The sequence below is a fragment of the Corvus moneduloides genome, chromosome 9 (genome assembly GCF_009650955.1).
Source record: "Corvus moneduloides isolate bCorMon1 chromosome 9, bCorMon1.pri, whole genome shotgun sequence".
Taxonomy (NCBI): Eukaryota; Metazoa; Chordata; class Aves; order Passeriformes; family Corvidae; genus Corvus; species Corvus moneduloides.
Window position 1 is genome coordinate 11,272,665 of NC_045484.1, and position 17,632 is coordinate 11,290,296.

The window sequence follows — 17,632 nt, forward strand, 5'->3', positions numbered from 1 at the left end:
CAAATGAGAATTTCAGCTTCATACTGTGAGCTTGCCATTTGAGAGCAAAATAAGCTGACACATCTGAAGGGATCTGTTTCTCACTGGAGGAGAACAGTCTGAGTATGATGCAGCTGAGACAAAGGCAAGATGAAGGATGCTTTCAGTTACAAATGTCATTTTATAAGGCTCAGACAACACATTCTGTTTGGGTAACTGACCAAGAACAGACTCCAAAATGAACAGCTACAGGAAGGACAACTAGAAAACCCCTGTATCTTAAAAGAAAAAAATACATCTAATAAAAATACACTGGTGATTCAAATACTTGACAGACCAAATAACTTTTAAGTCAAATGAGAAATGGTTATGACCAAAATGAAGCATAGTCAAACACCCATTTAAAACTGAGAGTTAGAAGGCCTCAAACTACAGAGCAAGTTTCTAGAACAGTTTTCAAGTAAGAGAAGTAGATGCATAGGAAGTCTTTACAGTATTTTACCACAAGGTTGGCCAGTTTTTCACTAACGGGGGACATAAGGACTGTAATTCTGAGGACTTGCCTCAATAATCAAAAGTTCTTTTCTAGCCCCATGTTTCTAAACTCACAACTTGGAACTGTGAAGAAACTGATAATTTTTTCTACCACTCTGATCACTGAAGTACAGTCTTCACATATAAAAATATTTTTCCTTTTTCCTCTTCCGTTTTTCTAATACATACATTCCTATGTTTTATACTAACTTCTGACAGCAGCTCATTATCGAAGAAGCAGTTTGATAGCTTTAGCAGATAGAATTCTGTGGTTGTGCATAAGCTGGAGCCAGAGTTCATCACGTGTATAGAAAAATGAAGAATTGCAGGGTGCTCACAAAAGCTCCCTTTGCTGTGCTGGTGAGACTGTCAGCTCCAGTACTCACTGGCACTGTGACTTCCTAAGGTGGGAATAAGCCAGACTGCCTAAAATGAGTCAGTTTAATGACCACAACAGATGAATAGATTCTGATGATACAACACTGAGTCATATTCAAGCATGTGACCTCAAAGGAACATGGTCTGTAAACACCATGATCTACTCTTTATCTAGTACGTTTTACATTGCAAACTTTCCTGTACTTTGGGAAAAAAGAATCCCATCCTGCTGTCATGTGAGTTATTTAAATACAAAAAAGAACAGAATTTTAAAAAGCCAAATTACAAGTAGTTACATCTCTATTGAAACAGGCTCAGACAAGAAGACATCAAGTAAAATACACCCTTAAAAGGGATAATTGATAACTGCTAACATTTGTGACACATATAATACAGTGCCACTAAACAAAGCGTTCACTTGTCATCCATACAAGTCAGAAGATCCTTTCTCTTTACATCTGTTTTTTACACAAGTAGGACAGCAGCCATCATCATCCTTCCCACCCTCTCCTTGTCACCCAGGACACCACTACCAATAAGAGCATCACTTCTGCTGCTATTCATCATTTTGCTAAGTTCTTGTAGTGTTTTTACGTCTGTAACATCTCCAGTTAGTAAGTAATGATACTTTTTTCCCATTGAAAAAGTGTTCTTGTAAACTCATTAAGTCAAAATGATGTGCCAAAATCTTTGTACAACTTAGTATTATGGTTCAAGTTGTTTCTGCTTCTCCCAACAGCCTTCTGCCTCTGCAGCAAAGTCAAAGCAGCTGCACATTCTACAGAGTGTTCCAGACATCACTCACATTGTAGCTAAAGATAATGCAGTGAACATTAAACGTATTTTTGCTTGTAAATGCAAGATAAATGTAAGCAACATCTGCTTGAGAAATAAAAGTGTCCTTAAAACTTTTCAGGATTTTGAATTTATTTCAACATACCAATACTACTATATGGATATCATGGTTCAAGTAAGGAAGATAGCACGAAACCACTCTGCTTTTGATAGATTCAGTCCACTCATATCACAGGTCAGGATTTGCAAACAAGAAGTAGAAGTGACAGTAAAAAAGCCTCAGTTGTGGATACTGATGGTCTAATTTTTGTAAAAATAAAATCAAAACCAGGAATACTGCTTTCTTCTCATGAGGATGTCAAAAAAAAAGTATCATTAGTTTCTTTCACTGGCACCTAAATCACAAGACATTAGAAAAATTTGTACACAATTAAAAAAAAAACCCAACTGCCCCAAATCCCACTAAACAGTTCTTCTAATTCCACTGTATAAAAGAAAGAATTGATGTATTTTAATAATTTTTTAGTAAAGAGGAGTACCATCTAGCTATTCCCATCATGCTGAAAAAACAAGGTCAAATAATCAGAACATTTCACTTCAACAGTAACATCTAAGTTTATAAGATTCTTCGTTAAGTGCAAGGCCTTCAGAAAATAAACAGCTGTATTGATTGGCTGCTATGGAAATGAACCCAGATAACTTTTGGCAGCTGTGCCGGTGCCGCAGGCATGCTGGGGAGAGCTTTCCGTTCTGAGTCAGTTTCCTATGAGCCTCCCAGTCACTTTACCACATGCAAAGCAAAACCAGTTGTTTTCTTAATCAAAACATATCTTAGTTACCAAGATGCACTGGAATACGTACTAGGCTGTAGTGCTTCGGTGTAACTTAATAAATGCTGTCAGTAATATGTAACCAAGAATAAATTCAATAAACAGATACTGTAAGATAAAGTGACTCCAAAGTATAATGTAAGTTACCATCACTGTTTTTTCTTTAGAGGGACAATTTCACATTGACTAAACTCCAAATACAAGATTTCAGCTGTAAACAAGACCTTATTTGTATATATTTCATATACTGTACACAATTGCCACTTAAAATGTTGAATAAAAGTATTGGATTTTTCTTTTGACCCTCAACAGAGGAAAAAGTAAACTCAAATAAAAGAAACAATAAATCCTAATCCAGTCACCTCCTCATCCTAAATTGTTAAAAAGAGATGGACTTTTTTTTTTTTAAGATGTTGTGTTCATTAGATTGTTTGTTCATGGATAAAATCTATGACTAATGCCTTGTTCAGCAAATAGCTACAAATGCAAAAATAAATCACTTCTAAGGACCTTAAGTGTCATAGGAAAGATTCCTTCTTGATAAATGGAAAAGCTTTAGCATGAGAGGCTCTGAAATAAAGAAGCCAAAACTCCTTGTGGACATTTACCAAAAGACTGTGTTCCATTAATCGGAAAAATTAAGAAGTTTTTATCTGAATTATTCTAAACAGCCAGTTAGAATCTTTAGCTATATTATGTTAAACTGCTTGGGTTTGTAGTGCCATTATTTTAGATTTATTGGTTACCAAAGAAACAATAAATTGGGATCATTTGTTTTAAGAGGCCATTCAGTCTTTGTATCAGACTATGTTCACATGAAAATACTTCCAGAACTACTTTTAGATTCAGCTGGGTCAGTACACTTCTTTATGTCAAAGAAAGTGGTGTTTGCTTATGCACCTTACAGCTTGTGGACAGAACATGAGTTATCTACTCACTGTAAATACCTTGAAAAAAATAGCTTCTTCACTACATGAGGTAAATGAGCATATTATTATCTTTTAAAGCTAGTAATTTGATGAGAGAGTCACCTAAGTTTTGCTTGTTTATTTTAGAAGAAGAGCTATCATGTTGATAAGATGGCCTGAGGGCAGTGAGGCTGCTGCTGCTCCACTCCTCAGATGCAAGCAGCAGCGAGGCTTAAGAGGTATTCCCGGGAAGCCCCCACTCCGAGCACACAGAGCCGGCCCGCTGGTCACAGGCACACGGGGCACTCAGCCAGCCTTAGCCCACCCCTGGGGCTGAGCACGCCAGAGGTCTGCTAGGTACATACATACATACATAGAGACGTGTATGGCTCCCAGGATATCCCGCCTGCTCCACAGTCCAGCTTGATCCCTGAGCACATCTGCTCCAGAAGCTGGCACCACAGGCACACGGTGCTCTGACTCCTGGTCCCACCCCAGTGGCTAGCATTTGCTTTAACACATCTGGACTCTCTAGTCCCTGGCATGCAAGTGGTCTGGCCCACAGTTCCAGGCCAGCTGCTGGCACAGTGGACACACAGGGCCCTGTGACCCAAAGTCCCACTTCCGTGGCTTAAATGTGCTCACTCTGGCCTCTCCTGTTGCTGGCAGCCCAGGCCCTGTGACACACTCTTGACTCCAGTTGCTGGTACTCAGACATCCCCTGCCCCGCAATGCACACTGAACAGAGAGCCCTTCCCCCAGGAAAGGGCCACAATGTAGTTCAATACAAAGATACAACAGACAGTACTAATTAGAAACAGATTAGACAAATGTACCAACCAGCAAACTATTTACCCTTTATCCCCTTAACTCCCTGTTTTTCCCCACACTTGCTCCTCCTCAAACTCATCCCTTCCTCCACCTTTCATTCTTCCCCAAATTGTCCCTTAATAAGCCTCTTCCCCTGTATCCCATGATGTGTCTGATAGGCAGCAACTCCCCTCAGTCCAAAATACGTTTTACCAATATGATGGGTTTCCTGCCTGGACAATGGGGCTAAGGCTCTCCTGGGGCAGCCCTGGGAGGGGCCCAGAGTGTCCACTTGTCCAAGCCCATAATTTCAGTTCTCCACCTGCCTGTGTGTCCCTGGGCTTGTGTAGATGGGCTTTGATGGGCTGATGGTTCCTGTGACAGGACTGGGAGTAGCTGGACATGGGTATTATTTTAGGCCCTCCACCCTCCCCGCCTTTGCTTACTGTACTCATTTGTGGGTGGGCAAATGGACTTCTATCACCTAAAGCTTCCTTTGATGGACCCCTCTCTGAATAAACTTAATACAGATAGCTCTGTCCTTCTGATACAAATACAGTATTTAGTAGACTGGAGTTACAGAGTTATTTTTAGTCTAGCAAATAGTCTTTTAAAATGGGAGCAATATCCCATCCATATAGATATTATATATATATATATATATATATATATGCTTTCTTTATGCATCTAACATCTTTCTTCTGCAGAAAGCTGGAACACTTAAAGGCCAGTGTCATGATCCTACCTTACAGAGACAGGAATTAAGGCATTAACCTACAATCTAACAGTGTAGCCACACTCCCAGTGGCTTCAGATTCAAGTACTTTACACTAAGATTCAACCTTTCCTAGGCTATCTTTAGTATTAGGATGGTATTGTTGGATATAGAGTTCTCATATATACTATACATTAACACATAATGGTTGGTTTGGCATGTAAGAGAAGAATACCCTCTTGCACTCCTCCTACCCAAAATCTACTTCCATGTAAAATTCACACAGTGTCATAGTTGAAGGAAAGATACAGGTACGCATGCAACAAGGTCCTGGAGCAGTACTAAGCTACACTTTAAATTGTTATCCAATAACCAAATGCTAAATTTAGGCTTCATACAGAAAAGTGCATCACTTGAAGTGCTCGGAGTATGAGCTCCAAAGTATATGCTGTAGCAATAAGCTTATGCAAAGCTTTAATGTATTTCTCTATTCAGGAAGAAATTCGGTTTACTTTTCCTTTAATATTTTGTTTCCCTCACGCCTGAGGCATATAAGATGATATATTTTTTCCAACAAAACCATTTTTTCCTAAGCATTGCTAGAAAACCGAACAAAACCAGTCATTTACAAACAGAGCTTGAACGGTTCACAAATTTCAGGACTAAGCAAACAGCTGGCTCTGCAGGAAGAGCTCCACTTGTTTACAGTGCACAGCTTCCCACTTAATTTGCTGTTAGTACATGCAAAACTCGAACATTTTCTATTCCACATGTTTTTACTCATAAAACAGGCTACATTTTTAACTAGCAGCGTTTCGTGTCAACAATTTCTTATAAAATATATATAAACTGATTGTAGATAAAAAAACTGCTGGTTACAGGCAAATGCAGAGACCTAGAAGGGAATTAGCACTGTGAAGGGCAAACTGCATTAGAAGACTGAAGTCAGCAAGTCAGAGGAAATTGAACATTTGAGAGGGTATCTGCAGTACTGTGCTTGGTTTTGGGGCCTTCTTGGCAGAAGACTGATGAACTGAAGCAAGTCCAGGGGGTGTGAGATCAGAGTCTGGAGTCAGGGATGAATTCTTCTCTGATGCAGGAGAATTTGGAAACATGAGATTTTTACAATGTGATTGATGATGAGGTGAAGGAAGATCTAATTGCCATCTGCAGCCATCTCTACTAAGTTAGAAGATGGAGCCAGACATTTCTTAGTGGGGAACAGAGAAAGGAAAAGGGGCAATAACAAGATAAATTCCAGTAAAATAAGGGAACAAATGTTCACAATAAAAGTGGTGAAGCAGCTGGGCAGGTTGTCTACAAAAACTGGCATCTCCATTATTACAGAGAAAGCTCTGAGCTTCCTGATCTGAAATTGGTCTTGCTTTCAGCAGGCAGTTGGACTATGTGATCTCTAGCATTACCCTTCACCCTAAATTATTCCATGAACAGAAATAGTCCTTAAAATATGAAGGCAATCAGGTGCTATGGTACTTGCAAATGGCAAGTTTATGGCAGAAAAATACTGTACTCCATGTACTGTGCTGAGGTCAGGGCGAAAAAACAAACCAACAAACCATCACCAGCTCTTTTAAACCAAAGTGGAAGTTCTTCTGCACAAACCAGGTACCTTAAGCATGAAAGCTTTTCCCACTATCTCTCCCTCTTTAACAGATGTCTATCATGTATCTCTTCTCAGAAACGTTTTTTGTGGCTAGTTAGCTGTTGACCTATCTCTTATCAGTACTTATAATTACAGTAACAGAAGTCTCACAAGATTGAGCCCTTTTCATATCTGCAATAACCAGTTACCCCCCATGCAAAGAGCAGACTGTACAAACATTTTACTTTCCCCTAATGTAGCCCTAAGATGTACCCCTTCAAAACTAATTTTATATTCTTCACTCCTCTGATTCTTTGTTTTTTCTCATGCATATTCTTTAAATCAGTTGACTAAACACATTTTATTGTAACTATTAATGAAAGGAGAAGTACAAACAAACTACACATTGAAAAAGAAGTTATACTTTGTGTAGAGAAATTCTTCTTACCTTTTCCTCCCTACAGAGGACAGGGTCTGAAAGCTGCTTAACCAAGTGTCTCACCACAACTGAGGAAACATTAAGTGGACATTCAAGAATCTGAAAAAAGCAGCTACAAAATTGCAAGGTAGGATTTTTATCCCACTGCCAGTATTCCTCACAGTACTTGAAAACTTAGTTTGTTTCAGGTTCCCCAACTGCAAATCCAGTTACAGCTGAAGAAGAAGCTATTAGAAGTAGCATTATCCAGCTCTAAAGACTGTCAGCAGGATTCATACATCATGCAGGAAGATTAGTGTGATAGGGACAGTGATTCCATGTGACAGGTATGTTTTTCTAACAAGTATTGTTGTTTAAAAACAGAGAGCTGGTTAAGCTGTGTTACTAGGAGAGTTTTCCCCTTTCAAATGCAATAGCAGCAATCAGGAAAAGAATGGTAAAAAGACAACTTGAAGAATCCGGTGAGGCAGAAAACCTACTTGTTGGTGTCACAAAAAAACAGATGTAGTTTGAGACAGTTGAGAAGGAGGTGGCCATGCATCATTAGAAGTAAGAAGTACTTATCTGGCAGATAAGAAGTCAATTTCTACAGAAAACAACTACATGCTCTAGCCTGTATCTATTAGGAATAAGAATATATTCATGCATGATCTCCCACAACTTCTTCTCAAGACTCGAGTGTACGTAAAAAAACCCCGACATTGGTGAAATCTGTTGGAAAATAAAATGTTTTGATGAAAAACTTACAGCTCTTGGCCACCTTGAATCTTTGTCTGTCACATACAGCAATCATAATCAGCTTTTTAGTTTAGAATGTTGCTGTGCAAAAGAAAGAAGATAAAAACATCAGCAGTCTAAATTGCCAGAAATCAGATCTGAAAGCAAGGGGAATATGACCAAACTGAAGGCAGCAGTCAGAAGAACACACCAACCAAGTCTTTTTCTGGAGTGGGGTGCAGCTGGAAACCAAGCTAAAAATGGAACTACCAGGCTTACAGCTACTGCAGGCTCTGTCGATGGAGTACAGCATTAAAAGTACACCCTCAAGAAATAAGATCCTTATTTCCAAAATTTCTTGGGTTTCCTCATATTCCATCTGTTCATTTACTGCTGATTGAGCAACAGCTCAGCCTATGAGCCTCAGTTATCTACTCTAGGGGCTTATCAATTATCAAATCAATTCAGCCTGTTAAAGTGAGGGCAGTTGCAGAAAGCCTATAGTTGCTATATATTTATATCTACATTAGAATGGCCACAAATAAATATACTTCATATTTAGTCAGGTCTGTACCTTAAAATAGTATTTTTTTTCTGTTCAAAATATTCGTATGTGTAATTTCTGCCCTGAAGTAATCTTCTGTCCTTTGATGGTGCATTGGACATTATGTGCACACTGTTTCATGACCAGGCAGTATATAGACACACAGTATCCTGGAAAATGCACAAGTGTCATGTATTAACGTATCCAATTTCAAAGAGAGAGATCTGTTGTCATTGGCCCAGGGAAAGGTACAAAGGTGCCTCGCCACACAGGAAACCAGGCTTAAGATAGGAAAGCTTCCTAAATGAAAATGAAGTTTGTTAGCATAGCTCTGCATACATGCACAGTATATTGGCTGAAAATCTACCCCTTATTCTAACATCTGAAAACACAATGGTAAAGATCCAGAAGTCATGCTAGAAAGCAATTTCAGAAAGGGGAGGGCAGGAATTACACTGTATGGCTGATTGTCAGTTTGCTGAAACTACCAAACTGCACCTCCCCCCTTCCGCAATGCCCTTCAAGGTTTTCCCTGTTTTAGAGTCAAAGCTTATAACACATTCATTCTCTCCAGAACTCCAGGGTTCTGCTCTCCCAAAAACTCTCAAACATTTTTCCCAGTTTAAACACTGCTGCCACTTGGCTGGTCAATGTCATTGGATCAAAATTTTATTTGTCACTACCAGATTACTTTAAAAGTTGAATATTTTGTCAGGTAATTAAAAATTTAGTATTATAATACAGAATTTTATTTTCCTACAGTAAGTATTCACAGATGTTTATAGGGATGTTTCAAATCAAAGTTTTCTAATTGGAGTTCTAAAAAACTATATGCAAACACCAAAATGCAAAGTGATGTGGTTGCTATTTACACACCAGCCAGATCACCGTGTACTGCACTATACAAGCTGCGTTCACCTGGTCACAGAATTTCTGTACACTTCAGGCACACATCTGTGGGAGCCTGAAAAGTAACTGGGCTGTGGCAAGTCTCCAGTAACGTGGCCTATGTCTCCATAACATATTTCTTAGGTAGCTCTTTCTCAAAAAAGATCTGAGAAGCAAAAAACCCTATTTTTCAGTAGCTTGAACTTTTATCTGTCTTCTTTTCATCTTACTTCAATGATCAGAGGGATGATGAAGGTACCACATTGCTTGCAGGATCAGGACTTTAATCATTCATACAACATGATCCATAGAGGGCTGACAAGACAATCACTTGAAACTGTTTTCATGACGCTTGCTACATACATGTGGGCCCCTATTCCAAGGCAACTGCTGCCCTGGGTTTTTATGACGTTTTTCTCTGTGAGTAAACTTTGGAAATAAAATGCTAATAATGTTAGTGTGGTTTATGGACTTTTTTTTTTTTAAACTTTCTAAGGCAAGAGGCAGCAGGGTATTGGTCTGTATGGGTACCAACTTGAGAACCTCATAACTTCTCCCAAAATAATTCGTTTACTAGACCTCAGTGAGTAACAAAAATAAAGCTATTAAGAAAACAGAGTCCGTTTCTCCCTGTATTATAAAAGTTCTGGAATGAGTTTGTCTATTACTTTCTGAAACAACAGAATTCTTTTATAAAGCTAAAAAGATCACTACTTTAGGGATATAGCTGCCAGCTCACAGCGAAACTAATAAATGAATGCAACTAGAAGATGATGGCCATCAGAAGGTTTGCAACTGAGAAGTTTTGAAATACTGCCATTCTGATGTAAACTTAATTTCTTCCTTACTTATTCAACCCTTTGCTGAATCACCACTCTGAAAATTCATCTGTTAATTCTTAAGCCAAGAGCAAAGGCACTCCCTAAACTGGCACTGAAGGATCACTGCAGAAGAATTCTTTACCTTCCTACCAGCATACCCAAACACCTCTCAGTCAAGCAGGAATGAGTTCACTTACAGGGACCCTGATATACCAGCATATGTTCCATTGCTGTTATTTTTTAAGCCATACCCCCAGAAAAGAAAATGGAAGAATTTCTAAACTTCAACTCAGACACAATTTTTTACATTGGTTTCCCTACACATACTCCATCCTACCACACACATTTTACTCTAATAGACCATTCATGAAGATATGAATGTAGGCTTTCAAGCATTTAATTTTAGCATCATAAATAGGCAAGGCAAAAAAGGCTCAAAATCACCATAATGTGTCAAAACCATCTGCTCAGCTGAAAGCAAGTCCTTGAAAATAGAGATCCTGCCCAGAAGACATATGTCAGCTTGTGAAAATTGCTTCAAGGCAATAAGGGCTGGAACAGGACAGTAATGGCACATTAGTGCCTGAATCGTGATTGTCATCATCATCATCATCTATTACTTATGAAGTCACTCACAGGAAAAACGTTGAAGAAAGACACGAAATGAGAACAGAACACTGATGAGTTGAACGACTTCCAGCCACACAGAAGAAAAATTTATCTTCAGTTATGCATGCTAGTATAATGGAATGGTTAAATAATGAGGTTCTAGGCCAAAGTTCTATTTTTATTCTCTTCCTTTTCCTTGATTAATTTAATTTACAGAATCAAAAGCAGATAATTTAGAAAGCTCTGTAACAACAGTATTTTAATAAGGAAATAACTGGATATTCATGGATTTGTTACTGTCTTCTCCTAGAATTCTACAAGACATTTTCCAGTAAATTGTTTTTGTAATAATATTAGAGTAAAATAACTCATACAACAAGTGTAATAGGAGGGGAGTCTCCTCCTCCTCAGACCTGAAGCCACAGCACACCCATCCTATTGACAATGTTCTGCCTCTGCCTGGTACTTGGAAAAAATTAACACACTGGCACTCTATTTACCCATTGCTACCAGTGGCTCAGGGAGCCACTGTCACAACAGATGACTGCTCTATTGCTGAGGCACAACTAAAGGCAAAAAGAACGAGGGAAAAAAGACATGGGCCTTGCTGCACTTGCACTACAGAACTGAGTATGAACCAGGTCAGTAACACACGACCTGAGCACTTAGAGGAAAAATTGAGGACTTTTCCATGAAACTTAGCTCTCTATGTAAATATCTGTAGAACGAAACACAGCAAGCCAGTGTCCAGTCATTAAACAATAAGGTGGTACAACTCACAAGGGACAGCTCAGACTACAGGCTTGGGGACAAGAAATTCGCTTCCCCTCCTGTTACCCATCCGCTCATCAGCTCCAGGCATTATGGCACAAGCGACCCGTTTCTCTGGGACAACCCTCATCACTCAGTGATTAATTTCCCCTGTTACTCCGTGTTTAGGAGCCTCAGTATTTAATTTACAACGTTACGACTCCACGCAGACGAGGAGTTACAAGTGCTCCCACATGTGTTCTCTCGCCGTTAACGCTGGCAAAGCAGGCGAGATGAGAAGACGGCCAGCCTACCCGGTGCCACGCCGTGCCACAGGAGCTTCCCCTTCGGCGAGAGGAAAGGCGAGCAGCACAGCCACAGCCGCCAGGAGCCCCGGGGCAGCCACCCGCTCCCTTCCCCGGGCCCCCGTGCTCCTGCCCGCCCGCGCGAAGCGGCTGAGCCCCAAGCTCGCCAAGGCAGCCGAGGAGCGGGCGGAGGGGCTGCGGAGGCGGCAGGGCCGCCCTTGCTCTCGGGGGGACGCGGTCTCGAGCGGAGCCCGTCGGACGGGGGCGGCCGCAGCCCGGCAGACCCCGGCTCGCGAGTCCCGGAGGCACCTACCGGGAGGATTCCCCGCTGAAGCTGCCCCCGTCCAGCAGCCGCACCTTGCAGAAGAGGATGCCGTTGACGAAGGGCACGGAGGAAAGCTCGTCCAGTTCCAGCTCCACGCGGAACTTGAACTTCTTCTTCTTCATCATGATGAAGGCCATGGGCCAGGGGCTTCCCGGGGGCCGCCCCCACGGCAGCTCCGCTCCGCTCCGGCCACCCCGCTCCGCTCCCATGCCCGGGGCGAGGGCGGCACCGCGGGACGGGCCGGAGCGGCGGCGACCGCTCCCAGCTCAGCCCCTGCCGGCCGCGGCGCTCCCGGCCAGCGCTTACATGGCAGCCGGCGCCTCCCTTTCAAACCCGCCCGCCTCCGCTCCGCCCGCTGCCGGCAGCGGCGGCCGGAGCCATTGGCGAGCGCTGCCGCGAAAGGCTCGAACGCCGGCGTGCGGTTTCCCGAAGAAGTTGGCCCGGGCCGGAGCAGGGCTGTTCAATAACGGGACCTCGGCGTGCCGCTCCGCACGCCCCACACGGTGCCCGGAGCAGCGACGTGGCCGCGGGCCCGGCCGAGCGGGGCTTGTGCAGCCCGGCCCGGCAGCTCCCCCGCCTCCCAGGGACCCCGCTGGAGCCGGGGGTGCGTCCCAGGAACGGAAGCCTACTGTGCTACTCACAGCTCTTCATTTAGAGAGCATTAACAAAACAAAGCATCGTTTAGGCGTCGGCGTTTCCACTCTGAATTTAGGTTCCTTCTACTGTAATTTAAACCTTATAGGGGTCGTGTACAGCCGCTTAACCTGTAATTTACAACCAGCGCCGCTTCTGCTACAAACAACAGATGCTCACGATCTTGTAGAGGAGGGTGTACACATCTGTGTTTACATTTAAGAACAGTCCTGTGGCATAGATGATTACAACAATACACATGCATCGCTCTTGTTCAATGTATAGTTCAACAGCAGCACGTGCTCTCTAGGGAACAGCTTTGTATTAAAAAACCATTTCAGGAGGTTTAAACATAAAGCAAGCTCGGAGCAGCCTCCATCAGCAGATCAGTTTCCTCTTTACAGCGTTGCGCAAGAAACACACAGCATGTCGTCCCACAACCAGGCACTTAATCACATGGTAAGAAGAAGAATTGGTAAGATTATGCAGGCAGTGTGATGCTGAGCCCCTGTAACCTTCTTGCAGCTTGTGAAAGTAGTGCTACCCCTCGTTCAGTATAAATACATAGAAATATACTTTTCATAGAATACATACCTGATGAATACAGATAGTGCAAATAATACACAGCTAAGTATATCAGAATGTCCACAACTGTCCTGTAGCATAATCCTAGGGAGAAAAAAAGTAGTAGTAAAGAGTAAAAAAACCCCCACAAACAAATATAAAAATGGAGTGTCTGGAAAAGAAATGCTCTTGTTTTTTTCCTGTCCTAAAACATACATAAAAAGAATTTATATACAGTTTTCTAGTTAAAAATACCTACAAGGGTAGTTCTGACGCCATTGTCAGTTTTGCATTCCTAACAAAGAATTCCCTACAAAACTCCTAAATGTCATAAGTAACTGGCCCTGAAAGAAGTGTTTTTACTGGAGTAAAATTAATAAAAAGATATCTTAGAGATCTAGGCATTTGGCCTTGACCTATGGCTTTCCCCTTGAGACTATTTCTTTGGTGTGCCCTAAAGTAATCCTGAAAGTCTTTTCTGTTTAAGAGACCACAAGAGCATACAATATATCATAGAAGGCAATTCTCTGGGTACTGCATTCATCAGTTCTCTGTCCAAAGAAATGGAAGGTGAAAAGCTTTCAGTACCTAAAGGGACTAAATTAGTACTTAAGTTATATTCAGATCCTCCTTTCTTTTCAAGTAAGGGACCCAGTTCTAGAGGTTTTTTTTTAAAAAAAACTGACTGATAAAAGAGATTACCTGATTTACCTAGAAGCTCCATTGCATTAGGACATAAAAAGAAAAATAGGGTTACAGGCTAGATAAATTGTCTGTTAAAGCTCAATAAATACAATCAATCCAGTTATTAACCAGTATCTTAAAGAAAAACTGGATTACTTCACTCAGTCAAAGAAATAGATCAGTAACCCTCATAAATTATAAAAAGCCTGTGTGTACTTCAAGTATTATCCCATGCAAGGAGCTTCCCCGTATAACCAAGGGGCTCAGGCAACTGTAAGAGTTTATATACTGAGAGCACCAACAACAGCCCTGACCAGCCTCACCTGGGCCCTCACCCACCCCCTGCTCAGGGACCCATTTAAGCTCAGCCATCAGCTAGCAGTCCTTATTTGAACCTTGTTTTAGCTCTGTCTGTCTGTTGTGTCTTTGTTGTGCCGTCTGTGCCTTGTTGAAGGCCCTGACCTGTAGGCTGATCTCTTAGCTCAATTTTAGAGCTTTCTTTTTGTTGTAGGTGTGCCTGGCTGTGGTTGCTGTTGCTGGAGCCTGAGATGTGTTCCCAGCACAGCCTCAGGGCTGCCCTTCTGCAGTGGTCCTTCTTCTCCCTGCTCAGGTCCAGCTGGGTGGGCTCTGGCTGGGGGGCCCTGCCCTGCTCTCTGCTGAAAAAAAGGCAAGGAGAAGTGCCAAATGATTTTAGGAGGTTTGAGTCAAAGGCAACCCTTATCTGAAAAGCCCAGTCTATTCTGGGGCTATGTTTATGTTCTGAACAGGTGACTAGAAAAGACTATATTCAGTATAACCAGACCAAAAGAGTCAAAGTCAGAAATGGCAGAAGTATAGATTTTAGAATATATTTAGAAACTTTAATCAAAAGATTCTCAGAATAGTAGAAGAGTTTTTAAAAAAACAGATGAACAGTGTAGGTAACGTAGCAGTGCTGTGTTGTCACTGATAAAAGACTTCTGTAAGATTAAAGCACTGGAGAGTTTTGTTTTTAGGATAAATTCCTAAATCTTTAAAGAAGTTGGATGTTACAGGTACAAACCCTCAAGTATTCAAGAAAAACATGTTTTACAAAATGCCCCAGTTACAGTAGAATAAAATAAATAATCAAGAGCTGTTTACTCTCCTGAAGAATGTAAGATTTCAGTTATAAAATTGCAAGAGTTAATAGGCAGTGTCCTTTATGGACAGGTGGTTCAGTGGACAGCTGAAGCACAGTTCTCTGGGATTTTTAAATCCTGCAGAGCATTGTCATTGTTAGAGGTTGTGCTAATGTGATCTGTATTCATCCACTTGGCCTGTCTGTTTTCTGCAGCACCATTTTCCTGCTGAGCACTTGATTTTTGACTTGTAGCTCTTTTTCATGAGAATAGTAGCATCAGAAAAGCAATGAAATGCTTCCTAGGTTTGGCTTTAGATGGTTCAGTGCTCTGGCTCTGACATAAGGTCTGGGCTCCAACCTGCACCCAGATCAGTGCTCCCAGCGGCAGTACATTGTAAGCGCTTTGTCTTGGTCGTGGAAGAGATTCATTTGGATGCCTGAAATGAAATTAAACTAAAAAGTGAGGTTAGTGGGAGCTAAATGCAGTGTGTGTATGTGAACTCTATAATAATGACATTTCTCATGCTGCTTTAAGAAATACATACTGAACTCTCAGTCCTCCAAATGTGTTTGTGCCTGTCTAGTACAGAGCCCCAGAGCTGTCTCTTGGATTACCCTCTGAAGGATCCCTGCCTCCATGTGGCTTGGCTGTTTAAAGCTGTGCTGTAAGCAAAGCTCAGGTAACAGCCCCAGTCCTGGGGTGTTCTGTGCCCTCCAAAATGGGGATGTGTCCCAGGAAAAGTCAGAACCCAGCTGAACCTCCACTGATGATTTTAAATCATGATTTCTTAGCTTGTAAATGATATCTACCTGAATTACAGCACCAGTCTGTCTTAATTAAGATATAGTACCTTTTTCATGCTAAACCAGTCCAATATTGTGTCCTAGACAAGAACCAGTAAAGAAAAAAAGTGGAAATAATAAAATAATCTAAATTTGCTAATAGTTTATTATATGATAGAGTCCATAATATGTTTTTTTTAAGAATTATTTTATAATGTTAGTTTAAAACTGAGCTAATTACATCTATATAATGAAGCAAGTATGCATTTTACCTTAAATAAATTAAAACCACTGAACTTCGTCTGTTAAATATTCGTCTGTTAAACTTCTGCCTCTTAAATATTTATTGCCTTTGTGTTCTTTAATTATATTCTCCTGCGTGTGACCTGAAGATTGCTCCATCAGGTGGCATAAAACTTCTGGATGTACTAAACCGACCATTTTAGATGTGCAGCAGAACTGGATTTGATGTCATCATTTAAAAATTACTCAGCTTCCCCTTAGTCCTTGGAGTTATGCCAGAAATGATTTCTGGCTCATGCAGTAGATGATTTTCAAAATTTCAGGATTATTATGAAGAGCTTCCTTACTCATGGAAAAAGAGCTACAGTGTCTAGAGCAAACACCTAATAATGCAATTCAGCTGAGTTATCTTTTAGTCTATTAATATTATATAGCAAGTCTGCTTCTAGTCTCTGAGGTTTTGTGCTATTTATAGAACACCATCTAAGTGGACTGTATTGATGTAATTTAAATATTTATTGTGTATGTATTGATATAACACTAATTAAAAGTTTTTTTCTAGTAAGTTAAATGCATATATTTTTCTGCTATGTTTTTGCTCTTCTGATACTAATCAGTGTTGATATCAAAAAGCCTTTTAATACTGAAACCAATACAAATGTCATAGAATTAAAAAAAAACAAAACAACCCCCCCCCCCCCAACCACCAAACATTTAAATTGTCTTGGGCAAAAGTATTTCTTGACTCAGATGTCTTTTGCCGCTCCTTTGCAGTTCCTTCAAGCAAGGTAAAAATCAGTGTGCAAAGTCATGGACTATTCAAGACTCCATTTTAACAAACAGGAACTTTGATACAGCTTCAAAACCTCTCAAACAAGGTCATTTGTAGAAGAAATTATAGTTGGGGTAGAGCTAGCTTCCAAATAATAGGCAACACTCATTTTCTTGTTGATGTAAATGAGGCAGATCTCTGGATTTGTGTTTATGGTCACTGTCTCAGATGTCCCTGCAGGAGGTGAACTAGACCTAAGGAGTGTCTGTATCTTCCAAAGAGCAATGGCTTTCTCAGGTGTGTGCCTAATGGTTTATCTATCAAAATGTGTGAAATAACCTGAGGCTCTCACCTCTTTATTATTATCAGCCAGTCATACTAAAGTCAAAGCTTTTAAGCCTTCTTCACAGCTCTATTCTACTTACTCCATTTTCAGGGAGACCAGTGCACACCTGAAGAATGAATTTCACTGTTGTGTCTCATCATGGATAAACAGTTGGATCTGCTGTGCTGTGCATGCAAGTCAAAGCAGAATCTATTTGCCCATGTTCATTGTCGAACCAGCAAGCTATTACCTGCTTTTTCTCTGTGGCCTCCTCTTTCTTCCTACACAACTCTGAACAGTATGACACACTATATAAATTATACCTATGCAGGATGCATTTATGAAAGCCAAGTCTGCCACAAGTAGCTTCTTTTCTTATTGCTTCAGGAAGAACAAACACATCTCTTCCTCAATTACCTTGAATTTTGGACCATTGGCACTAACTTTTCACATGTATTAATGACAAGTAGAGTGTTGGCGTTACTTTTTGAGTGGTTCTAATTCGTGTATGGTCTTAATATACAAATACACCATTTAGTATGATACTCATGTAAGAAAATAAGTGTAACTCGTTGA

General features: G+C 40.9%; 1 protein-coding gene across 1 annotated transcript in view; it reads right to left on the reverse strand.

The window, feature by feature from the left end:
• Positions 1-12,469, reverse strand: part of FAM102B (family with sequence similarity 102 member B) — a 23,990-nt gene extending 11,521 nt beyond the window's left edge. Inside the window, exon 1 of the mRNA XM_032118066.1 lies at positions 11,939-12,469. Within this exon, the coding sequence (XP_031973957.1) occupies positions 11,939-12,159 (221 nt within the window). The 5' untranslated portion in view covers positions 12,160-12,469. The remainder of the gene's footprint in view (positions 1-11,938) is intronic.
• Between the last annotated feature and the right edge of the window lie 5,163 nt (positions 12,470-17,632).